Source organism: Pithys albifrons, chromosome 1 (assembly GCF_047495875.1).
Source record: "Pithys albifrons albifrons isolate INPA30051 chromosome 1, PitAlb_v1, whole genome shotgun sequence".
Taxonomy (NCBI): domain Eukaryota; kingdom Metazoa; phylum Chordata; class Aves; order Passeriformes; family Thamnophilidae; genus Pithys; species Pithys albifrons.
The window spans coordinates 25,754,827-25,782,225 of record NC_092458.1 but is presented as its reverse complement, the minus strand read 5'-3'; the positions used below and the strand labels follow the sequence as shown (position 1 = coordinate 25,782,225).

The 27,399-nt window shown below is 37.7% G+C and overlaps 1 protein-coding gene across 5 annotated transcripts in view; it reads right to left on the bottom strand.

Annotated features, from left to right (window-relative positions):
* The window catches only part of GABRG3 (gamma-aminobutyric acid type A receptor subunit gamma3), a 327,545-nt gene that overhangs the window by 31,038 nt on the left and 269,108 nt on the right, over positions 1–27,399 (bottom strand). For 4 of the 5 annotated variants that reach the window (XM_071547807.1, XM_071547801.1, XM_071547812.1 and 1 more), the window contains one exon: positions 21,776–21,913. The exons of the other annotated variant lie outside the window; for it this stretch is intronic. In XM_071547807.1, the coding sequence (XP_071403908.1) occupies positions 21,776–21,913 (138 nt within the window). The remainder of the gene's footprint in view (positions 1–21,775; positions 21,914–27,399) is intronic. 5 annotated transcript variants of the gene reach the window in all.

Here is a 27,399-nt window from a genome sequence, read left to right as displayed (position 1 = left end):
ACTGAAGCACTCCCTTCCCCTCCTCCATCAGGAATATGATTCCTGACTGGAATTTGGACAATGATAGGAAATTTGAAATAAGACTACTGTCCAGTTATCTCAGGTCTGAGAAGTAAACAAGGCTCATTAGGTGGTGGAGGAGAAGGTTTTGAGGGTGTGATGGCAAAATCTCTCCACACCAAATGGAAGGAGTAACCCACCCCCCTTTGGAAAGACCATGTACACACAGGACATTCACATGAAAGGCAGCTGAGAAACCATTAAAGACTTGCAAAGTGCCCCCACTCGACTCATTTCTGAGGCCTTCCACAACCAGAGGACTGAATATTATTCAAGTGATGCAACAAATCCAGAGCCTGTCACAAGAAACTGCAAAGTTTCCCCCCACCACGGGAGGTGCCTGGGCATCTCCTGAATGTGTATTAGTCCTTTGAACTCCGTCTTTTTCAGGACCCTCATCACCAAGAAGACCAGAAGAACAGGACCCCTGAGACACCACTGGGTTCCACAGAGTGGTGACACATTTTCTACTTTAATCTGTCTCTTTCTTTCCCCTGCTCCTCCTTTTTCCTGTTTCTTTCTGTCTCTCTTTCTCTGCCTCATATTTACCATTAAATAAAATCCATACTCTTGATTTTGGCATATAATCTCATTTACACCATCATTGAGGCAGGGGAATTTCTAATAATTTAAATAACTGGATCATAACCCTCCCCAATAAGAGTACTATTTTACAAACCACCAGACAGACTGGAGAATGAAGTACGTTATTTATAGAAGTTGGTTGCAGTTCTCAGCAAGACAATATTCATGGTGCTTAGTATGCATCAACCTGAGGGAGAGTCAGCTCAGGGAAGAATATTAGTCTTAAGTTTCATTTTGGGAAGGGTGCAGTAACCAAGCGCTATGGTTGAACCTGTTTTGACAGCACCTGCTTACTGAACACTAGCTCTTGACATTTCAGTGATTTGCAGCACATAAAACACTTAAGAAGGGCATTAAATTAGCTCATGGTAGAGATTGGAACTGTGCAAATAGAGGCTCAAGGAGTACCTGCCAACAAGAAGTAAATTTTGCTGTGTACATTTGGTCCAATAAAAAGTGTAATGGGAAAAAAAAAAGCTGGGGGAGGATCAAACCAAACCATTGTGCCTATCCCTCTTTCTCCTTCCTTTTTTATTTTTTTTTTGTTTGTATGTGTTTTTGTTTTGTTTTGGTTGGGTTGGTTTTGTTTTATTTTGTGTTTGTTTGTTGTTTTTTATTTTAATAGGATATATTTCTCTCAGCATATTCTCTTTTTGACTACATATATTGAGCCTTGATTACCAGTTATTTTATTCTATACCTAGATCCTATCTGGGAATTGTCACCAATTTCTACCAGGCTGTCCAGTAGGTTTGCAATAAGAGTAATAGGAATAATACACTGGTGCCCTGCTTGGGTAAAAGGCCATTGTGTCAAGCCCCTATGTGGTTTAGTCCCTGGAATTAGGTTATTATGGCACTGGTGATCAGTTATGGTAAGCTTTTCGCCTTTGTACATAAATAAAATGTTAGTGAGTTGATAATGGCAAGCGTAACCGCCTTAAACTGCCAGAAAATAAATAGGAGAGATTAAAACTGAAGTTCTTGGAAGAGCCTGAAAGAACACTTGTGATGCAAGTAGGTTGCTTTTCCATTAATATTTAAGTGTATTTTTAGGGCAAGGACCACAGTATTGATACATATCAAATTGAAAATGACAGGCCACCTATGAGCACTCCCCTGAGTTCTTATTATTTTTTTATGTGTTGCTGCAATTGGTCAACATTTCCCAGAGATTTTAGGAATGCATGGGCCATCTGTGAACAAGCTGAATTTTTTCCAACAATACTACAGGCTTGGAGTTTTTTACTTGGAGAAATTTCAGGATTACTCTAAAAAACAGAAGGAAGTTATTCCCTTGGTTAAAGATTTCTTAGTACAACTTGTAACCTGGTTTAATTTAAACTGTCATTTTTGGCAAGTTTGACGTAAACTAATTGCTTTGGCTATTTTAGAAACAGCACATTTAAATAACGACAATAAAGAAAAAAACCCAACCAAATCCCTTCTTATTCTGAAAACAGTTCAGTTGGGGAACCTCTAACCACTTCTTCCTTGATTATCTCCTTGAATCAACCTTTTTCTACCTGGTTTATTTCAGTTTCATTTGGGGCTACCTATCCTTAGGCAGTTTTCATTCTGTTTCATTATTTCCTTATTATGACTATTTCCTACTTTGAGGAAAGAGATACAATTTTGCTCCAACTCAAGCTATCACACAGGGTTTTTTACCTCTATCATACTCCCTCTTAGCTTATGAATTGTTTTGGAAAGTGTCACTTCAAAATTTTTCTGTACATTGAATTTTAATGTTAGAGAATGCAATTTGTTCTTTAAAGCAATCATTAAGCATAGGTTTTGATAAGGCCAATGGAACCAATAATGTTGTCAGTTAAATACCGGCCAGAAGGACCTATACTCTTGAAGATAACATACACATCTACATCAGAAATGGCAAACATAATTAGTTCCCATGAGCACTCAGAAATATATTCCCATTCTTGTGATGTTGTTTATTATATTAACCATGAATTACTAATTTTAAATGGTTTTAATCAAGGTCTGGATGATTTAATGTTGTAGATAATCTTATAAAAACATTTCTGACACAGTTCCATAGATGTGAAAAATATATAAAATTAAAATATGACTATTAGACTGAAGCAATATGTGAAGTTGGCAGCTCAAGATTGTAAGATTATGGTTTGGTTAAACTTGGTATATATATTATTCCTTGCCCTCCCACCCTCTCAACCTTAAAGTAATGAATTTCATCCATAACTGAGATTCTTACCTCATGATCCATCTTTGAATGGATTTCTACATAACCCCATAATAATTCAGATTTTTAAGGGGAAAAAAAAAGATGAGGTGGAGACCAAGACAGTCAGGATTATTCCATACCACAAACAGTTCAGGATCTGCAGTTTCTCATCTGCCTACCTTCTAATCTACCTGTGATATTTCTATTGTAATAAAAGGCCTGGGCAGCTATAAGCAAGTGCAGCTATGAATCTAAATCTAAAACTAAATCTGATATTGTCTCTTTTCTGTTACAGGTTGTACATCTTTTCCCTTGAAAGACTTTTCTTGAAGAAAAGTGTCATCACTGTGATTGTAAAGGGTAATTCTTTAAACAGGTTCATGTCAAAACCAGCAGGCTACAATGTTAAAAGCTGAAACCTTCTTTCTTGTTCCTGGTGTTCTGCAAGGGTCTTTCAGAACAGAGCAGTATGTTGTTAATGCAGATTGCCTTGATTTTCCCTGCAGGAGCCTATCAAGTCTCACAAAGCCTGGTGTCCTGCCAACAGGGAATATTACATTTTCAGCAGTTTTTTCCAGATAGGAATGAATGACAAAAGTCAGAATGGCAAAGCTTTGTGGTTCTTGCATTTAGGAGGTTGGTTGTTTGTTCATTTTGTTTCTTGATTTTCATTCAGTGTTTCGCTAGATTAAATGGCCTCTATTGAATCTATCCATTTCCCAATTTAACAAAAACACTCCCCTGAATGTTTTCTTTCCTTACTTTATTTGTACACCATCCTGAAGCCCTACTGATACCTGAGCTCGGTGACTGATACTATCTATGGTCATTTAGAATTTAATTCCAGAAACAGACAAAAAATATTTTACCATATATTCATAAACACTTTATTGATAGTGGAGTATTGGTGAGATCTGAAAGTCTTGGGCTCCCTTCTGGGCTCTGGAGAACAATGTGATCTTTTCACCAAGCTTCATATACTCTGCCTCTGTCTGAAGCCTTTCTTCATTCACAGTTTCAACTTCCTAACTGGTTTGTGCAAATGGCTCCAGCACCAGTTCACCAACTTCTCATCCCATTCCCAGCCCACTCATCCCTGTCGTCTCCCTTCTCACTTGTGCCCCAGTCTTTCCTACACTACACAGCTTCATTTCCTATGACAGAAGTTTTCTTCTACAGCCTTCCCCAAACTCCTTCTCTGTTTTTCATTTTTCTCCTCTCAAGGGCTCCTTTTCGTCTCCCTGGGTGTTAGTGTTCTTGTCCAACCAGTCCCAGATCCCTGATCTGAGCTTCCAGTTTCTCATCACTTCCCAACTCTGTCTTTGAATCTTTTAAGATTGTTTAATGATATTTTTTTAATGATCTGTGGAGAATACTGAGGCAAAATCACCAAATGAGGCATGATTTTACATCAATTAAGTTTGGAGAAAGAAGTGACCTGGAAAAAAAAGATTTCTTTCCTCCTGGACCTAGAGGACATGTTTACATTTCTCCTTCAGTGTGATCTCCTGACCAGAGGAAGCCTGGACTGGGCCCACAAACTCTTCAGACATGGAATGAGACGAGGTATTTTCCCTGGAAACCCCTTGCTCTGGATTTATTAACTCTAAGGTGCAAGCTCTTCCTTGCATGCCTTAGCTCGCATGGTGGCCTCACAGTTGGAACAAGAACATTTTAAACCTAACTAGCCCTCTTCCTCAAAATTTTATTTCATTGTCCATCTACTTCCACAATTTTGTATTATGTCATATCTTTCTTACTTCAGTTTTGGACTGTAACCTTTTGGAAACATTTCTTCCATTGGTCATATGTCCTGAACAAGATGCAATGAAGCATTAGAGTTCTTAAGAGACCAAAACTGCTTAGAATTTAGCTACTTGAATAGGTGGGCATGAGAATAGATCATAGTCTTATAAAAGTCAGGGCAGGCCTGTTTATGATTTACATTATTAGATCACATAGTTAAAGAAAAATGGAGTAGAGGGGGCTAGATATTCACTTGCCATTAAATCAGTATTTCATGAAAATATCTGCATGTGCTTAAGCATTTGAGCTCTAAGATTATATCAAGTTTTAATGATATTTGGGTGGCTAAACATGTTTGACTAATAAAGCTGCTGTTTTTTATTACTAGTGCTGGAAATCATCAGAGATTCTGCAATACTACTGCTTGAGGCTGCATTTACATGGAATTGCAGAGGGAGAAAATTGTAGTTTATCATAAATAAAAACAGTACTTGTTTAATTCCACAGACACTATGATAGTTTTTTTATTACTTTTTTCTCTTTTCCTTAAGAATATTTAACTAGAACTAAATGCAAGTCTCAAAGCTTTTATATTGCAGCTGAACAAGTATTGCAGCTTCCTCTCCTTGTTTCTTCATTCAGATAATTTCATGTTCCGTCTTTGCAGTAAAAAAAATTGCATAAATACATCTAGAGTAGGAAGTCATTACTTTTAAATCCTACATAATTAGAATGTTCTCTTGCCTTTTTATGATGTCATATAAATGTTGTTAAAATAATTTTAAATATTACATACCACTTCGCTATTATTTTTACATTCCCTTTAAACTCCTATAAGTTATCACATTAGCTTAAAGAGAGACAGAACATTTGCTCTATTTATTCTTGGTTTCCTGATTCTAGTGGTCTTTCTATGACATATAGCAAACTCATGGATCATATTCCGTGAAGGTTCCTATAAGTAGTGTGAACATAGAAGACAGTACCTTTTAAGCAGTTTGCCAAATTGAATTTACAGCACGAAAAGCTACTAGTGTCAGAAAAAAAAAAACAAAACCCAAGCCAATTAACCAAGCAGCAACAATAAAAACCCAACCAACCAACCAACCAACCAACCAACCAACCAACCAACCAACCAAAAACCACTAAAAAAGAGGAAGAAAGTAAACCTTTAAAGGTTCATTTTGGTTTTCTCTTTTTGATAGAAAATGATTGAAATATCCAGTGTTGTTAACTGGAGGTCTCATAATATTACTTGGAGGGAAGGCAAGGGTTAAAACAAAGTACCTTGATGAAAGCAAATCAAGCTGAAATACTGTTATTTTTATCTATGGTCAAACTGCTAGTAGTTTGAGTCAGTTCTGATTCAGCTGTAAACCTATAACCAGAGTCCTGCAGCAGAAGAGGACTAGGGACAAGTAAGGTAAATAAGAAAAAGAGAAAACCTTTCATGATGCATAATACCACCCAGAATTTTAACTCCCCATTAAGATGTCTTCTGATTGCTTTCAGGAGAAGTATGGTACAAAAATAGGGATCACTCTAAAGTCAGTTTCTATCTTTGTTGAATACTTGCATTTATGGATAACTCATTTCACCTTTGCTTCTCACTTTCTTGAACATTCCATCATTCTGTGCAAAATTTACTTTGTTCTGCTTTTGTCTGTCTTTTTCTTCTACAGCAGAAAAACTGTTTCTAAGGTAGAGGGAATTAGGCTGGTTGAATTTCTTTGTCCATGCCCATAAATCCTTTTAGAGTTGACTCAATCCTGTAATTTTGCATTTCTTCTAGAGCAAAAGCCACTTGCACTGTTTTTCTTAAGATAAAATTCACTGTGAATCAAAAGTGGGCCTAAGTCTTTCTGTGTACTGTGGTTTGCTAAATCATTATGAACACATATTTATGCACTGTGGAATCAACCAAAGGTAGATGGAGAAAAGCAGAAGAGAGACAGCTTTGAGGCTGTGACTTCAAAACAGAAACAGTCTTATAGACTGCCTTATGCCATGCCACTGTCAGGTGAAACTGCCACTGCAGGAGTAACATCCTTTATTTCCTGCACTGCATGTACACGTCATGCAACCATAAGCAATGTTATTCATGCCTGCAGTTGAAGTGTTGATAAAAATGCTTCATGTTTCTGTACAGGCCACATATGATCCAAGAAAGTTAGCACATGGCAGGGAATTTGGTAGAGCTGAGAGTCAATCTAGAAGGAAAAGAATTAAAGTGCCATGCTGCAATACGTGGGAAGAACAACCATCAGAGCAGAAGGAAATTCAGGCAGGAAAAGGCAACATTCATGAAGATTCATGCTGGCCTTAACCCCTATTTGTTTTAGCACATAGCTAAGGGGAACATACTAACAGGTGTGGAAAGAGACCTGTGTTGCTGAGTTTGAAGCTGGTAGTGCTGGACTACCACGGCTCTGCTGACTAAAGAGTACAATCAGACCATATCTGGAAAGACAACAGCCACATATGTGATTCAAAGAGATGGCCTATGTGATTCAAGAGGTAACATCTGTTATTCCTGAGGTTCTAGACAGGCATTAACATGTGGATGATTGACACAAAGGGCAGGGCAATCTGTTGATCCTGCTGCTCCTGAAATACTGAAATGAGTTGATCTCTACGGGGATCTGAATCCTGGGAATTTGCACAATATCTCCAGTTATCCCTGCTCTCATAAATATCTGCTAATGATCTCTGGAGCCCTTTTGCCTTTAGAGTATTAGAATTAGTTTTTTATAAAAGGGAATCCTAGATTTATTCTCGTTCCACTCCAGAATGATTTTCCCATCCTCATATGACTGCTCATTCCAAACAGTGATGCTGGGAATATTTCAATAATGGTTCACTAATGATCTGTCTTTGAGACCTTCCTGGTACTGCCTTGTTTCAGCTCCTTGTATCTCCATTTGTGACTATTTGTGTAGAAAAGTTGCAATACAGCCATACTCATATCTTGCCAGTGAAGAATATTGAATTTTCTAGAGTCTGGTCAAACCCACTACATGTGTCCTTGTTCAGTTTGAAGGGTGGTGGTTAGCATCAGGAGAATGTATGTGGATCTACTGAGGCATCACCCTCGTTACATGATGGTGTCATGCCTCCGAGTAGGGAAAGAATAGCAAGGTCTGTGCTGAAGAAAAAACAGCACAATAGCCAAGAACAAGGCAAGAGGTATGTGGCAAAATATCAAGGGTCTTATTACAGCATGTGTTCAAATAATAATAAAAGCAAAGCCCCAAACTGGCATGAAGGGAAGGAGAGAAGTGCTGAGACAAAATGGATTTTGGAACAAGGAAGTGGGAAGGAAAAAAAAGAAATGAGTGAAGAGGCCTGAAGGGTAGGTGTGAAGAGGCAAACTGGCTTTGACGTCCTGGAGTGGGATTGGCATAAAACTGGTCAAGGCAGAGATTTTTCACAACATCTAAACCACCATAGTGAGACTATTTACACTGCATCTGTGGTGGTTTTGATCCAAAACCAGGAGCCATAAACTGTATTTTTCTTGAATCCCATCCTATGATAAAAAGTTTAAGATTGTAATTAAGAAATGTGATGGACGAAAAAGCACTTCATTCCCTATTTGATTAAAGTATCGTTCTAAAAATGACCCTGACTACTGCCAAATGGATTTACTGTTATTTGTTTTGTATTTATTTAAAACCTTCAATAAATACTTTAGCAATGTAATTATAATACAAATATAATATTTTATGATGTATTGACCACAACTGCATTGTCTGTGCTTTAACTGGCTGACAGCTTTCCTAAATAGGAGAATGACAAATGACTTTCAGAACAAAGCAGAACCAACATAATAACAATGATAAATACGGGGTTTATGTACTCAAAGATTTATGAACTGTGTAAATCAAAAACATGAATGCCATGAAAAAAAGCATCTATTGATTTCATTTTCTTAACTAGTTCTACTGTGGAATTAGATATGTCCTTCTTTACTTAGAGAAATCCAAATGAGATAATATGAAATGAAGGTATTTCTGAAATATGTAATGCTGAAGTTACTTCATTTTTACTGCCTTTCACAGAAGAAAAGCTTAAAATTATAAGAACATCTTACATCTACTCTATGGAATCAGCATGAAGCTTACAATAAACAGACCATAATTTAATTTTCTTTCTGTTGTTGGTTTTGTTTTGTTTTTTTTTTTTTTTTTAGTTTTGTTTTGGGTTTTTTGGATTTTAGGGTTTGGCTTGTTTGTTTTCATTTGTTGGTTTGGTTTGTTTGGTTTGGTTTTTTTGAGACAGTATCAGTACTAACAGTTCCAAATACCAATTAAAGGGTTATACAAAAATCTTGCAGTCAAAGACAGATTACCTCAAGAAAATGGTGAGCTGCAGTCTTCAAAATTCTGGGGTTTTTTTCAGCAATTAGTCCTTAAGTATGTAACATTATTTGTTTGCAATATTCTTCAAGAAATTACTACTTCCACAAGTTGCAACACTTGAAATCAGATTGGGGTTTTTTTTTTGTCAATTTGTTAAATGTTTTGGGAAGAAGTAGAGGAAAATGGTCATTTATGTCTGAATTTGGAAACTGCAAAAAAAAAAGTTCACAAGTTACCTTATAATGTAATGCTTAATACTTTAGTAGGAGGATTGAAACTCCTTCAGGATGTTATCATTGATTCAATCTCAGATAAAACTAAAAGAGTAAATTCTTTTCTCCCAACAACTGAGACTGAATGTCAGCAGGGCTCAAATTTTAGAAATGGTTTTGAGTATACAGTAAAAACCAGTATATATTGGTAGTTCAATATCAGAGACAATCAGAAGTTACCAAAACCAGAAGCAATCAAAAAAGTATTGTTTGCTGTAATTTCTGAATTTCTCTGGAGTTCTCCTGTCCTAAAAAGGGGTTTCTTTGCCATAAAAATGTCAGTTTTTTAAAAAAATAAACTGAATCCATTTAAGGTGCAGTTTTATTTTAAGGTTGTGTCAATGGGAAAACTTTATATTTTGTTTCAAGAAATCATCCATGACTAGATGATAGGGTATTAATTAATATCCTGTAATCCTGTTCTCTGCATATCTCACCATGAATCTGATTTTTAAACACATGGTGTTAGAGGAAGGGATTAAGCACCATTTGCAATGGGCTTTGACCTGATGTGAATTCTGAGACAACCACTGAGTTAAAGGGGCTTTTGTTATCTCAGATGATATGGCTAAAACTTAACTTTCTACACCTGTAAGTGACAGCGTAGAATGTCAAGACCAAAACACTTTTCAGCTACTTTTGTGACTGACAGAGGATGCTAAAAGTCAGCTCTGCACCCTTGCTAGTGCTCCCCGAGGGAGATGGAGGGAGCTTTCTTCAGTCCAGTATTGAGAGTATGCTTCAAGGATGTACATCGTTGCAAAGGGGATAGTCCCACCATACATTAGTTTCTCTGCCTCAAGGTTTCAGGTGACTTTAAGCAGCAAAGATAGTCCAGGTTTGCTCCTTGAAGGTTTTTGATGATGTCTGTCCCAAGAGCAGACACACATCCTGGAGGCAGCTTGAGTTAAAAATCCCCCATGGATTAATCCCATGAGTGTAAACCAGAGATGACCTGAAGTTCAGCTTTGCTGAGAGGATTCTTGCAGTCACTGTGGAAACCTGTTCAAGGACTTGCTTTTTTTCAGACATAATACTCAGGATGTGTCCTTAGAAATAACTCTCTCTATTCATTTAAATAAGAGCAAGCTGCTACAAGATTTTTTTTCACATTTCAGTGTGCTTCTGTCTTTATTGTGTTAACACAGGCAGCAGTTGCAAAGTATTCCTTCTTTCGAAGGGAGCATTTAGAAAAATAGACAGACATGTTCCCTCTCAGTGGAGGAATGGAAGAATAAGGATAAAATAAAGAGTTTAGAATAAGAGTGTGTAAATTGGTATTACTGCAACAGACATTTTAATCAATGTTTTATATTAATTGGCATATATTTAACAGTTTGGGGGCTTTTTTCTGGGATGTATCTTTATAAAAGTATTGACTCAACAGAGAGAAATTCAAACCAAAATATACCAAGACACAAGTTAAAACTAGGATCTGCATGCTTTGCTTCAGCTTTGCCTAAAGATTTGCATTGTTTTGAAAAATGTCCAGCTACAGTAGGAAGATGCAGGGCAATTTCAATACACCTTTAACATCCTCACATGTTTCATAGCAACCTGCATCCAGTGAAGAATATATGAGATATGTTGTCTTTTTTCCACTTCAAACTGCTTTGTAATTGTTCTATGATACCCCTAATTCATTACTGTGGGACAGTTCCTGTTTTGAACAATATTGCTGAAGGAATAATTTGGTGCTCTGTTTATACGTATGCAAAGGACATGCCTGAAGCTGTGGATATGAAGAGCAGAAAAAGCTCAATATATTTTTTTCACTCTAATTGCTCCTACTTGTAGGAGGTTTGCAATTAACTTTGGTGCTGTCTTGAATTAGAATGTGGGTGGTGGTTCTGTACTTCTTTAAAGAAAATCACTATTTTATACCTATCTAAAAATAAACTGTTCTCCTCTTGTACAACACCATGCACTGTTTCATTTGTGGGTAGGGAGGAGAAGGTATGTTGGAGGAGGTTGTCCCCAGGTCCCACAGAGACATGGAAGATTTTTACAACCTAAAGGGAACTTACTGCAGTTGCATACACTTACAACAATGAGAAGAGGACTTACTGCGGAGTGTTTCTGGTAAAGAAGGATATGTTCTATATGTCTTGCATTGGGAAGCAGCCTATAGATCTTCAGGATAGATAATGCAGTCTTTCAAATGCCAGTATATTGGTCATGTCAGAATAAAAATTTTAATTTTCATCTCCACTGAGGATAAATACATAATTTCATAATTTCTGAGAAACAAAAGGTTTTCAAGAAAATCCTGACAAGAAAATTCGCCACTATCGTGCAGATTTATCCTATATAAGGATATTTTCTACTGTTATAATTCATCACTCTTTCACAGAACAAAGGCTAAAAGACTAAACCACTTACAAGGTTTATTCAAGAAGGCAGTGTATTCAAGGGAATTTATCTTTTCAGAAGCACAAGGACACTGGCAGAACTTAGTACAAGTCATGTGAGTATTTTGAGATGCTTGCCCTAATGCCACCTTCCTGTAACACTTGAGATTATTTCTCTTGGGTCCGTATCTTGAGTTTGTCTCAAGTTGACTATGATTAACTCTCTCTGAAGTAATGAGCAATAGTCTTTTTGTGTGTCTTTTGCTGAAATTATTTTGTAAACACTGCAATGCATCATGACTGCTGCCAGACAAGATTTCTGTCACAGCCATACTGACACATCCAAGTGCCAAGGATTTCCCCTGGTTGTCTGTGGGATGGTGCGGTAGTCCCTGGCACAGCAGGCTTACTTACATTTCTGGAATGCTCTCATGTTGTCTCATATCACCACTTGATTGTATTTGCTGGATGGTTTGGAAACTTTCTGAACACTCACTCTTGGACTGTGTCATTTCCTTAGGTATCTGACAGCATAGCTCATACATGCCAGATTCTCTGGCAGATAAAGGTAAGATGCATATTGGCTTCAGGAGGCAGCAGATAAATTCAGCATCAGGCAAGTAATCATGGAAAAGATTTTGGTTCTTGCCAGTGTAACTACAGAGAAGAAGGCGTTGACTGAAATGGAGCTGTTGTTCTTATAAACAACACCCGAATGTTCTGAATAGTAGCTGCACAAAAGGGTCCTAGAGGCAAAGAACTTCCAAAACCACAGAGAAGAATTCTGAAAATGTGTTACTGACGTGAAAAAGTAAAGAGCAAATTTAGAGAGCTCTTGCTAGCAAGCAAGTAGTCCATGTTGCTGCACTTTTTCTGAGGTTATCAGAAATGAAAATCTAAAAAGACACTCAGCAACTTTCTGCAGCATGTGAATAGCTTTCTCATTCTTTCTGTATCTTAAAATTCTCATTAAGATTTTAGGATCAGAAGTGAATGAAATATAAAATATCCGGTGCAATACTGTGAGTTTTAAATTGAGTAAAATTGTTGCTTATGAAAGGCTTTTAGATAACATTGTGGTGACCCTGGGCAAAGGCCAAACCTTCACAGTTTGCATTAATATGAAACTTTTGATTGAGCCAGTCATAAATCACCAATACAGTGGTGTGATGACAGAGAAATAGGAATAAAAGCCAAACATGTTGGAATAGCAAGTCTAGAAAGTTGTTCTTAGCTAAATGAATGCAAACAGCCTCACAGTTCTTATGTAATATGTCTTTCCACCCGCATTATGGTGATATTAATAACTGATATTGTATTGCCAATCTGCATTGCAGGTCAGAATATCTCAAGGTATATTTCATAATTTGAGTCAAAATAACCTGTGTAATTCTGCAACTAATTAGAAGTCAATACAACTTACTGATCCAATTTTGTTTTGTATTTTATGTTGTAAAGACACTTGTAAAGCCATTCTGACTGCAGTCATGGTGTCTTTTCTATGGAAATATTTCCCTCTCACCCCAATGCTTTAGCACCACAACAGCATGTTTCTGCCTTTATACACAAAGACCAGCAGATCAAGGTTTTATTCTAAAGGCCTGGGTATCATACACGTGGCAATGTGGCTTCTCATTTGGCAAAGTCTGGCCACACAGCTATCCTCACAGACCTAACTTTGCCACGGCAAAGCAAACTTCTTGCAGCAAGTGAGCAAGTTGGGCATCTCAGAATGAATTCTTAAAAGCTACCAGCTTACCACAGTGTCATCTAAACTGGGCAGGAAAAGGTGCACATGAGGAGAGGTGGCTGCTAGGAAGGCCTCTGTTGCTATGAAGAATTCACAATTCTGTTCTTTAGAAGTAAGGAACCAAGATCTTTTTCATAGAAAAATGTGGAAGCAATTCCAGCCTTTTCTTTTTTACCTTGTGATCTACTGATAAAAGCACCAGGACATGAAAGACCAAAGTCCCTACCTCTCAAGCGAGTAATTTGGCAAGCATTTGTGTTAAATTCTGATAGAGGTTATCTAGTTCTTCATATTGCTATTAAATATTCAATCACTCTTTCAAGCTCAGAGAACTCAGGTCAAAATCCCAAGGTCTGGGTTATGGCTATTAGAGAACAGAACCAGCACGATTGTCCTCCTGTCCAGGTGAGTTATCCTAGAATGAAAAATGATGTAGCTCCCACAGAAGGGAGCAGGAGATCAGGACTCCATGTACAAAGAGGAGTGACAAATACAGTGCTGCCACTGGATGAGTGCATGACGACATTATTTCAGGAACCTCTTAATGTCAGGCACATAAAAATCTTTCAAAATATAGAACAATGAGATATAAACATCTGCTGAAGAAAAATATAATGGAAAAAAAGACAGCGTGTTTTTTTTTCCGTACTATATGAAAATCTTTTAAAAGGGCCTTTAATGAGGACAACTTGATATTCTTTAGGGAAAAATCACTTCCTACTGAAATTTTCCTTTAAGAAAAAAGTGCAGGTGAGGATCTGTCTCCAAGTCTTTCACTGTCCATTTTTTTTCTACTTTTGCCTTTACCACTAAGTAAAATTACTTAATTTCTCATCTCTCTCACCATTTTCAGCAGTAAGGATCTATACAAAGGACATTAAGCATTTGTCTCCACAAGGCAAATCATAAGTATGAAACCAGTTACATCTGCAGTTCTGCTGAACTTACAAAGTATGGAGAGGAATCATATTCTCTCCACTCCTCTTATTCTAGTTATCTTTTGTACTATTTGTGAACAGGAGAATGAAGGTGTCTTTAGAGCACATTATACTTATCCGACTCATATATCATTAAGCTGAGTTTTCTCTAGTTTCTAGTGACTAAAGAGTTACTCACATTAAATATACAGTTCAGGCTTCTATATTTTAAGATCTGATCCCAGGCCAGCACCAGGAAAATGTTCTGTTAACTTCAGTAGGCTATTGATGAAGTTATTAACCACTCTCTTCAGAAGCTGTCTTACTACAAGCTTTGTGAGGTGCTTTTGTAACAAGATGGGCAAGTGCTGATTTGCAGGGCAAGTTTTGTCAGTCAAACTTGCAATGAGCATAGTAAAATGCTTTAATAGCCTGGAAGTATTATTAGTAATGGTCTATTTATTTACTACATTTCTAACGTGAGCGGCTAAGACAAAGTTATCAGATTCTATTATATGAATTGCTGTTAAAAAAAAAAAAGAAATTTCTCTTAGAAAAACTGTGTTTTACAAAATATACATTCTGATAGATTGCTATTTGACATGTGAATATCTTTCAAAAGTCAGTACTGTTGATTTGATTACCTCTGCTAAAATGGGATTTGGTTCATTCCAAATACTGCATTGGATATAAAAACTCTGTTTATAAAAGGATTATTGCTAAATCTTCTTATAAACAGGTTAATTTTATGTTTTCACATAAAATGGTATTTACCATCAAAAAATAAGTCCTGCACCGTTCCCCCATTCCAGAAGTGACTGCAGAGGCAAAGGACCTACAGTATTATTCTGTTCTTCTGAAAGAAGACAAAGAATGAGAGAGTAAATTCAAATCCAGGCTGTATATTTGGCACTGCACTCAAAGTAATTTTAAATAGTATAAAACTTCTGGATTTAAAGATGTTATTTGAGTTATATTTCACAATGGACTATGAAAAAGAGTGAGTGAATTCATTGTATATGTTACGGGTCAGTTCTATGGGCGAGTACTCAGCATTATTTTCAAGTACTGGGTAAGGTTTTCAAAATATTTGAAGTCCAAAATGGGATTTTATGCTCTTGTACCAGATCTGATGGGTTTCATTAAGCAAAAAAAATGTGGAGAAAGCTGCAGATCAAAAAGAAAAGATGAGTGAGAACTAGGTTACAATTGCTAGTACAGTGTGCTTGTCTGCTTGTTTAATGGTAGCCAGCAGAGGTATCTTCATCACTGGAGCTGGAGAGTTTGTCAAGAAGGGCTTTGAAGGGTGCATTCTTGGAACCTGCTAGTTTGACAGTGCTGCTGCTGCTGGGAATGAGGACTTATGGGAGTAGAATATGCACAAGGACTCTGAGAACTTGTATGCGTGTGTTTGTGTAGGTAAGGTGAGAAAGCAGAAACGAGTGTGATGGGGATAGCAGATTCTGGTGAAAGGTGACATGTCAGGCATCAACTGTCCCTGTATGGTTCTGTCTACTACCTATGGAAATAAACTTAGCCTCAAGACTCAACATAGGATTTAAGCAACACAGGACTTGAGCTTAATTCCTATCTTAGAATTGCTTTCTGGATGATAGAAAAGATTTTTGAAAGTCCAAACCTGATTTAATGAACCTTGGGAAGAAATGCAAGCACACTTTGTGGACTTGCAAGGTCTAAAATTCAGATCACAAATCTCCAGAACCCAAAGAGAGCTATAAAGATTCATCCACCTGACATAAAGGAAGAAAAAACAGCCATGGGAATGAGTTGGGTCTGGAAGTATCTAAAGGCCAGAGGAGGTATGTGTGAGCTGAAGAGCCACAGAGTGAAGTAATGCAGAATTCTCCTAACAAAAGCATTTTCTGTTTTATCTCTTTGGGGAGTTTTAGGCAAACTTTTTCCACACACAACTAATGAACACACGAAAGAACATTGTCTAGCACCAGGGGAAAGCAGGTTTTGAGATGTTGGAATCCAGCTATCACTTCACTTGTGCCAGGTTAAGGGGAAAAAAAGGGCAAATTCTCATTCTTCCCTTCTGCACTCACAACAGGAGTCAGGCAGGAAAGGATAAAGGGAGGTGGGGCAGTATTTGGAAGAGGAAGGGTCACTGTATGAAATCATGGGAGCCCAGAGCATATGTCTGCTGAAAGCTGTAAACCAAAGCCTAACCACTAAAGCGGTTGAGATTATGTGATACCCTGGGTGAAGAGGCAAAGCTCCTGCAATGCCAGGTAAGTGAAAATAAGGCAGTTTTCAAATGAAGCATTGCATTTTTTCTGAGTCTCCACCCATTCTTCAGAATGCAATCTGGTTAAAGGCAGTCTGCACAGCACAGTCAGTTGATGTAGTGTCTGCTGGATCCCAATGAATTAAACATTTGAGAAAAAATATTCCCCAAATTCATGTTTGTCCTGGGAAGAACACACAGATGACAAGCACTGTCTGATGTGTCATCAGGACTCAATGGGACATTAAAAATGTGAGTGACTTCAAAATCTAGAAGTTTTATAAATAGTCATTAAATAAATGTCTTCAGATGAGTTAGCTGGTACATGAGAGAGTGTGGCTGAATCAGATCATTAAAAACAAACATGCACAGACACAACCACATTCAGCACATTGGCATTTTGTGCTTTTTTTTCTGCTCATCATCAAGATCACGAGTGCACCAAAAGGCTCCAGTTGCCTGTGACCATCTGCCTGTGACCATCCTTCTCTGCCATTCCTCCTGCAACCTCACCTCAAGCTGAGGGGCTCAGCTGCCTGCTGCTATCTCTGGCCTTGCCTTACCAGTCCGATAGCTGGGCTGGGTGGTGATCCTGCTCAAACAACATGGATCTATGGGATGATGACTGGACAGCTGACTAGCCCTGGACCAGCACTGGTCAGTCTGGCTCATCTTGTGTGGGTATTTCTTGAGGGCTGTCTGCTCCTACAGCTAAGTTATCTGGGAGCATCTAACAGCCAAAAGTAAGCAGGGGTGACTATTTTGAAATGCTTTCTCAAGTCAGCTGTTCTTTGCTCACCTAGTAGAAGAGTTAGGCACATGAGCATCATTTTCTCAGGATAAATCCCTCAGAGTGTGTTGACCTTCCTTTTTTTGTTTTTTTCTTGGTCTTTGTTACCCTCTCAAGTTTATTTGGAAGGTCTAGGACTCAGAAACCTGAATTACTGCAAACACACAAAGAATGCTTTTAAGGATGGTATTCTCTCCCTTTCTCCCATTGTCTGGGTCACCTTTTAATTGGCTGATTTGCAGTTTTAAAATCTGAGAATTTTCTCCTTACATGCAGTTTGTCCTTTTTCCACAGCTCAATGCCAGGTGGCTTTGTATTCCCTCTACTTTAATTATCTTTGTCAGCTTTATTTGACATTGTAGCAAGTATGTGAGCTATAGTCTCTGAGTATCTTGCCAGATGGCAACAGGGGAATTTTTCAGTTCTTGTGAATTAATTTGGTATCACCTGACAGTGAGGGCTTACTTGGGGTGTAAGGTAAAGGTTCATGACCACAGCACCAGCACAGTGATTTCCATGATTTGCCGTTTATTCCATGTAATCACCATATGCAGTAGGAATTTATTTTGTTGTGTTTGTATCTTAGTGTGAAATCTAAAAAAATCCTCAGGAAAAAAACTGTACACCTCTTACAGATGGCAATGAAGACTTTACCTGGCTGACAGATTAATGTGAAAAAGATAGTGTTCTTGTAAAGCACACCACTGTGACAATGCTTTAAGCTGCTGCTGGTTCAACGCAAGACATGACAACCTTTCTCATCTAGCTTATTTCAGAAATACACTCTGTGACAGCTGACTTCCTACTTAGGTACCTCTGAAATTGTTGTAGATTAACATAAAGGTTATTTAGATGTCTCAAAAAAGGTTTGGGAAGACAGAAAAAAAATCAAATAGCCAAACTCTGATGAGCAGTAAATCTAGCAATTCTGTAGTGAAAATGACTACCAAGAAATGACTTCATGTAAATGCTGAAACAGCAGCAGCATGTTGCCCTCTGGTCAGTGTGACCACTTCATTAGAGACAGAATATGGCTGAAGAAGAGCTAAAAAAGAGATCCCTGAGCTGGACCCAGGAAGGTAGAACTCCAGCAGGTCTCACATTATATAGATGGACATATAATTCAGTGAGATGTAATACTGTCATAAATGAACAGAAAGGTGTAAGTCAGAAGCAAAAAAAAGAAGTTAGGGTTTTGAATCCATCTCCTGTTACTGCCGGACTCCTCCCTGCAGTACATTTTATCATGCTTTGTCTAGTCTGCTTTTAAATGTCTGCTCTAATAGTAGTTTCCACAATTTCCCTTGGGAGGAAGAGATGATGGTTAGGGCCTCTCTTTGTCTGAAAGCTGCTGTTAGTATTCAGCCTCTTCCCTTTTCCTAACTCTATCTTACTAGTCCGAATGATTCCCTGTGCAGCACACTGCCCAACGCTGCTCTTCCTTTCTGTCCTGAGTCTGCAAAGGGATGGAGGCTGCTGGGGCCTTTTACAGGCTCCCATGTGTCTCAGAGGGGCCCCAAATAGACCCAGAGGATGATTAGTGGGTACTGGTCTCTTTGGGGAGCAGCATAAATTCGACGGGAGTCCTGCACCCAAAGCGTCCTAGGGGCAGCTTCAGTGCAGTCGCCCTCTTCAGGCAGCTTGAGTGTAAATGTGCTACAGACCTTACATGGCAGAGCCTGGCATCCCTGTTCTGACCACCTGTAGCCTGCTCTGGCATAGCTACAAAGGAGACGTGACCCCTGTAAGCAACATCTGCCATCTCCCCTTTATCAGAGATTGTTCAAATGTTAGGAAATATCAGCTCCCTAATTCTCATAATTCTTGGATAAGGCTTTAATTCCATAATACACTCCATCTGTACCACAGTACAGATGCTGCTTTATTCTACTTGTTCACATATGCTTAGACACTTGCAGCAGGTAGTCACTGACTTACCTTAAATTTTGTCTGACATATATTGCACAGTCCTAGGTGGGTTGTGTCCTGTTCCCTCCCTCCACTTTTGGGATTCCTTCCTCTATAGAATGCTGCAAACTCAAGAATTTTCAAGGTATCTCTTTTTTCTCAAGTCCTGGCCCTGGGTTTGCTCTTCACAGTAAATGTTATGATATTCAGTAAATTTGTCCTTGAAAGTACCTCAAACTATAGTATAACAAATACAGTCTATTTTATGCAAACTCAGGTCCATGTGCAAACTCAGGGGTTTATTTTTCACATTTCTCATTATTTGTTGACTATAAGCCCTTTCTCAGCTATGTGGTAAAATGCACAATTCGTTTTTCTAATCTAATGACACCAGACGACAACCTGATCCATATATTTTACATTGTTTCTTAAGTTACTTTCCACAGTCTCCTGATAGGGTTTTTTGGTTTTTTTTTCAATATTTGAATAAACTCCTATTTTCAAATCTCTTTCTGCCACTGTGATGCCTTTAGGACTACAGAAATATCACGTGGCTTCAGTAAATTCAATTCCACAATGTTATTGGGTTTTGCACACACCAACATAGGTGATGGAAAAAGCAATAACAATTATGCAAAAAATATTGTGTCAGATCAGTCATCTTATAAGAACTGGTCATATACTAAAAAGAGCATAGTAAATAGATTTTTCCTTGCTCCACATTATCCATTCACTTACTTGAATAAGGCCTCTATAAATATGGTTTTATCCTGGCAAATGAAGAGTTTAATAGGTTTGTTTATCAAGACACTGTCAATATCTTAATATGAGTGACCTGGTAATTCTTCTTGCATGCCTATTTAGCAGTTCTTGAGGCAAGCTTGGGATGGCATCCCTCCTGATGTCAGCAAAGCAGAAGGAGCTGCTATTCCTACCATCCCTTCCAGTGAGCTCCTATGTTGGTTTGGTCTGGGACAGCGTTCCTTTTCTTCATAGTAGATAATATGGGGTTGTGTTTTGGATTTGTGCTGGAAACAGTGCTGGTAATGCAGGGATGATTCCATTATTGTGGAGGAGCACTTGCACAGGCTCAAGGCCTTTTCCCCTCACCCCACCTCATTAAGTGAGGAGGCTGGGGTGGCACAAGGAGCTGGGAGGGGACACAGTCAGGACAGCTAACTCCAATTGGCCACAGGGATATCCAAGACCATATGGCATCATGCTTGGCATATAAAGCTGGGGGAAGGAGGAAGGGGGGAATAATACTAGTGATGGTGTTTGTCTCCTCAAGTCACGGTTGCATGTGAGGGAGCCCCGCTTTCTTTGACATGGCTGAACACCAGCCTGCCCATGGGAAGCAGTGAATGAACTCCTTGTTTTGCTTTGCTTGTGTGCACAGCTTTTGCTTTAGCTACTAAACAGTCTTTATCTAAATGCATGAGTTTTCTCACTCTTCCCAATCTCTTCCCCATCTCACCAGAAAAAGTGAGTGAGGAGCTGCACAGGGCTGAACTGCCACTGGGGTTAAACTACATACACAGATACTGTAATGATTTGGTATTTTGTACATGACTGCTATCCATCAAAACCTGATTTAATTTATGGAAAATCTGCATTCCTGAGAAACTTACAGACTGCAAGACTTTGTATCTATAACAGGGTTTTTTACATATGTGTTTGTAATATTTTGTTCTGCTAAACCACCAGCTCAAAATATTCACTAAAGTTTTAATGACTAAATTATAGAAATTGCTATCCAGTCATGAGAATACATTGCTGATGTTATTTGGTGTACCATGACCCAACAGCAGTAGTTTCACAGATTTATAATTTTTGATCATTAATATTATTCACAGTGTTTCAAAAATAATAGTCTAGCCTCACTTACATTTTGAAAAAAAGTAAAATATATTGGATTTAAAAAAAAATACCACCAGTTAAGCAAAAGGTTGTTTCCAGCAGGTTCCCTCAGCAGTGTGATTACCAAATGGTGATCATGGAGATTATTGCCATGTCATGTATAAAGTTTAGAACTTGTGTGAATTTTATGAGAATTTATCCAGTTCAGGAAATTTATTCTATTTTAATATCTTTATTTTTCTCTATGTTACTGTTATTACAAGAACCTGTAAGATTTCTGAATAAATAAAATAGGCATGATTAAATTTTAATTACAATCAGTTGGTGGGGTCGCTAGCAAAGGCATTTATCACCTGAGAAATAGAGTACCTTTGAAATATTAAGAGAAATATTAAACCAGTGGCTCAATGACTAACTAGTATTGAAAGTGTCTAATTTCACTAACATACCATTGTATATAAAATCTTTCTTTTTAATTTATGGTGAAAATGCAGTCAATGAGAATGAATGGCCTAATAAACTTAGATGAGGAATGAGAATCATATAGTAACTTCATGTATATAATTAACAGCTGTTATTTTTGAAGTCTGCACTTCGCAGATTTTAATATGAACATTGGTACACATTGAAATCAATTTGCATTCCAATGAAAGATAAACTGGAATAAATATTTTTACATAATATGATTTCCAGAAAAATCTCTACCATTGAATCATTCTTACCTGCAGAGGTTTTCACAATTTCTGAAGTATTTCTGAGACCCATAAAGTCAAACTGATAGAGTCTCCAAGATTTCTGGTCAGCAGCCTCCACTGAGTTTTTCCTCCATCTGTAAATCATTTCCTCTTTAGGGTAGCCATCTAGAAATTAATATGTATATATATGAATATATTGCATTTAGTAAAAGGAGATACTGCAAAACAGTATCAGTTCACTGTTTCACTGCTATTTGGGAATGCCTAAATTTCTGATCTAATGTTTTGTCAGTGAGTTAAGTGGCACAATTCAGGTTGAGTTGTATGGCACAGAAAAATAGTCATAATACTGGCAAGCCTGTGATTTTTCACAATCATTGTCTTTTAACAGTGAAAAAAATACATCTGGTTCCATCAGAAGCAGATTTCTTCCAGAGGTGAAGTTGATTGTGCAGTTGAGGTCCAGACACAGAAATATACTGCTTTACATCGGCTCTGAAGAAGATGTGCAAACCAATAGATTGCAAAATAAAGGGAGTCTCTCAGTGTAAGATATGAGCAATTGAAAAGGACACATTGTTTTGAAAGTTGCAACAGTTCTAATGTGGAGTGTGCTACTGTACTTCTGAAAATAACTTTATACAGTGCAAAACCTCCAAAATTTTAATTCGCATGGGAATTTTAAAGTGATTATGCAATAATATTACTTCTAAAGTCTGCGGTATTTAATTAGATATCACCTGATCTCTACAGCTGAAATGGCTTCTGAAAGTCTTTATCAGTTTAGCACTCAATGGTCATAAATAATCCTCATGCCAATATTTAATTTCCTTTTTGTTAGAGAATGGCATTTTCCAACAGAAGTAGAACAACAAATCTTCAACCAGTCCAAAACACAGGAAACCATCTAGAAAACAACAGCATGCCCATTCTAGTTAAAACTAGATTGTTCTCTAATGCATAATACAATCAATTTTTATTCATCTAATTAATAGAGTAGATGCAGATTACAAGGCAAATTAAAAGCCTAGCAACAGCAATAGATGGTTAATATAACTGTCTCATCAGTAATTTTTTTTTCCATTGGATAGTAATAAATGTTTATATATGCATTGCAAAACAACTATGCTATTGTCAAGGTGCTATTTCCTTGACGAGTGTCCTTAGTCTTGTTTAAAGTTCCACCCTGCTGGAGTACTGCTCTAAGGTGTGCATGGCCTCATTTATCCCTCTCACTAACACAGCAAGAAAAATATTCACCAGTTCCTTAGTTCTAATATGTAGAAAAATGCTATCTGTTAATCCAAAATGTCACATTGTTACATTTTTCATCTATGTAAATAAAGAAATAACCTGTGAAGGACCCAACTGAGTAACAAACACTGTTCTCCATGAAAAGTCTTGCTGCCAAGCAGATTTCACTGTCAATTCTGCTGTGCCAGTCTGTGAGACTGACCTAAAGGTCAATCTTTATGGGCTGCCAGATTATGTCAGAGGATGCAGTGGTCCAGTAAAAGAACTCAAGCTTCACAGGGCCTCTGAGCCTTAGCCCTCCATCATCTGAAATCTTCTTGAGATTGGTTCCTATTTGACTGAGCGTTCTGATCATATTTCTTCTTCTGAGCAACACACAGTAAGACAAGAGGAAATAGCCACAAGTTGCACTGAGGGTAGAGGGATTTAGAATGAATATTAGGAAACATTTATTGACTGGAAGAGTTTTCAAGCACTGGAATAGGCTGCCCAGGGAAGTGGTTGAGACACCATCCCTGGAGGTATATAAAAGATGTAAAGATATGTAGATCTGGCACTTAAGGACATGTTTAGGAGTAGACATGGCAAAGCTTTTGTTTTGATTGGAATAGATGTTCTAGAGGTCTTTTCTAGACTATATGATTACTTGATTCTATTTCTGACTGAATGTATCCCTCTACTGGAAAGCCCTACAGTTTTCATCAGGGGGCTTCTCAAATTTGCTTCATCCATGGAGACTCTGGTAACTTTTCCCTGCAGTTCAGAAGGGAAAAAGCATCAATCAGATAGTTTCCTTGTTGTGCTGTGGCTGCCCTGCTCTCATGCTGAGTGGTGGTGGCAGAGCCAACTGTTCCCCACAAGGCAGTATCAGTACCACACAGGGGGCTGTAATGCCATTTGAGTCCTAATTCTACCTCCTGATGTGAAGAAAATGAATCTCTTCTCCTGTTGCACCAGCTCCTGCTGCAGAACTTGTGGCCCCAAGTGTTAATCTGCAGGCAGTAGATGAAGTCCCTTTTCTTAGATAATTTCACCATAACCATTGCAAGTAAAAATGATTCAAATATCTTGGAAGTAACAAAGATTTTATTTTTTGATACATTTATTTTAAATTGATTTAAAATGAACTTTTTAAAATTTTCCCCCAAATTTCACTGAAAAAGTTGTTAGTTAACCTTGAATTTCATCCCTTCTAGATTGTTTTTTGCTTTCTTTTCATCCCATGACCACCCCATCAAAAGAAACCCATTACACTGTCAGTATGCATGAAAGCTTGCTATCATGTTATCCAAGGCATAGCTGTTTAGCCTGGCAAGAGCAGCATGTAGTCAGGAACAAGTTCATGGGACTTCCATCCTTCAAGAGTTTTGCTATATTTTTTGCTAAGATGGGTCAGATTCAAACTCAGAGTAACTACTTCCCATATCATTCATCATCGTTAAATCATAAACTGACCTCAGGAGACCATAAAGACCTTTCAATAGTCCCTTAATTCACAGTAGCTGACATCTGCTTCTGCACTGGTTGGGTTACTTATTTCAAAAGAGGTAAGTACTAGGGCTTCAATGGGAGTTGTTTCAACCTGTTAAACAACTGCTATTTTGTTCTGCTCCAGTGCCAAGAGACTACACTTTTCAATTAAGCTAAAAGAGTAATAACTTTTATGGAGTAGTTACACATCTATTTGGACAGTATACCCATTCATTTCCATTTCATATCTATTAATTTAACCTGCAAAATGGACTATCCATAATAGTTCTTTCAGTTATATTCAGTATTTCTTGTAAACAGCCCAATTATTTTTAGCCCTTTAAATGTTTCATTTTAGAAAATACCAGAACTGGAAGCTTCAGTACTTCCCCAAGAAAATGCAACCTCTGTTGTTCAGTTCTCAACACAACTAAGAGTATGTTATCTATAGAAATATCTTCTTTCGTTCACTTTCTCAGAATGATAAATGGCAGTAAATTACCTTAAATTTTTGACCTTGTGTTTTCAAACCATTCACACTAAACAAATCAAGTGTATTTACCCTGTCAGGTTGCTTCAGGTTTTATAAGAATATTCATACTTGCAGCAGGGCAAGTCTACAGGAGGTCCTGTAGACTTTCCAGCAGGTGCCAGTAAAACGGCAAGGGGGTTGGCATGGGAAGAAGATAACAAAATGTGTGTTCTGTGTTACAATCATCCAAGTTGTTGTGATCTGCAACTCAGGATCTTCTTTACCAAAGACAACAACTTCATTTTCCCTTCCAAGAATTTTACTTGAATAAATTATCTTATTTTTTAGCCCAGTGGTTATTTTGCAGGCTGTGCTGTAGCCTTTAATACTATATCAAACACTTTTAGTGAACATCCTGACCTTTTTATTTCTTTTTTTGTAAGACTGCTACTACATGTTTTTGTAAAATGAGGTCAAGAATTAATTTGGTTATTTAAGGGCCCAGGAGAAAGTATCCATCTAATAAATCCTATTTATTTTCACCATTTTGAAGATGAGCCTATTTTAACAGAAAGCCAAATTGTCATGACAACTTGTGAAATTCTCTGGATTTTGTTTTATTTCCCCTTTATTATTGAAATAATTGAACTCTGGTTACCACACCTTCTTACATCACCACCTTATGACTTGGAACTGACAGGTTAAAAAATTTAAACTTCATTCTTCATGTTCATGCTGCTTCACTTTCTAAGGAGACTGACTTGTGCAGAAGCCTCCACCAAACTGCTGAAAAAATGGTCAAGGCCAGAAACATCTCCAGGCTTGATGACAGGCATACACAACCATAAGTTAGCCATGAGAACTGATGTCAAGTGGCCCTGAAGCATGTCTGCTACATGAATCAACAGTGATGAAAAGTTACCAACTTCTGTAATATGACCATTGATGCCTGCTCATGCATGCTGCGTCTAACCTTGGTTTCCTCAATGCTGTTGTGGGTCTGCGCATCTTAGATCAATGTTTGATATATTTGTTTCACTCTCTGTTCTTTGACAATGGGTTTATTTTAGGAAGTGAGTCCAGCTATGAACAGATACCCAAAAAGAGGTCATGGCAAAAAAGGACATAGTCCACTTGAATAGTTACAAAACTATCCTTAGAAAAATATCCAAGGCATGGAAAGACAGATGGATATAGGAAAAAAAAATCTCATTCATCTCTTCAGACATCTTTTCCCCATTCTGTGAGATAAGATTATTTTACTGCTGGTTCCTCACACTTTGTATTTACACGTAACACAGACAGACCCAGCTTGTAGTAGGGAGAATAATGCAACTAGGAAAGTCCTCTCTCCTCTTTAGCCTTGCAAAAATTTGTATGCTCAGAGTATGTGATGAGGAGTTAATGAAAGCAGCAGCAAAACTCAAAATGTGGGGGAAAGAGGCAAGGAAGGATTGGTTCTGTGAACTACATATTTGAAATTCCTAGCCAGATTCTGGGAAGGTTCTGCTTTTTCAGGAGTGCTAGATGCACATTCAGAGTCAGCGGAAAGCAAGATCTGAAAGATAAGCTTTTGACATCAGTAAGTAGTTGGAGTTTACATCATGAGCATGGAAGGAGTGTTGTGGATTCAACTGTTGCTGGTGAAGGTGCTCAGTTTAGGGAGGATGCTCTGCTTCAATCAGAGAGAGGGAATGAGCAGCCCTTTGCATCTTACAGCCAGATGCTTCTAGAAACACTTTGCCTTCATGAATGCTACCTTGTTAACTCTTCTTCAGGCTAATTGGGAGACTTTTGTCAACACAGCATTGGTCAGAAGAGGATAATGAAGTCCAGAAATGCATCTTTCTCTGGCACCATGTCATAGATCACAAATAATATGCTTCCACAAAATCTACCTGGGCACTTTTTCTTCTTAGCAGTCTTTATAATTATTTCTCTGCTGGCAAGTAAACTACATTTTAACCCAAATTTCTCAACGTTGGAGGAAGAGGTTTCTCAGTGATCTGTTCCTGTATCTGTATGGTGTTTGTTCTCAGAAGGCTTTTAAGTAGGGGAATCCTGAAAGTTCTCCTATTAAAACTGGTATTACCTTTGATTTCATGATAGTATGCACTTATTAAGCATAATGAGATGGCAGAAAGAGCATAGTTTCAGTTCAATTAGATAAAAATTGAAAAATATAAAATATAGGCTCTATAGATAATTCAGTGTGTCTTTTCCAGGGAGGAACCCTTCAGAGTAAACTGAAGCAGAAGTATGGAAAGAGGACAGAGATGTTTAATAGTTTACTTAAGATTTATTGAAAACAATAACCATAATTGAATGCTTATTGAGTTCTCTCTGTTCACTAGTGAAGGTGACTAGTTTTTTTTCACTCACTGATTTAAAAAAAAAATAGAAAAAGAAAAACACTGTGATATTTTAAAAGGCAGTTATGGTAATAATAATAATT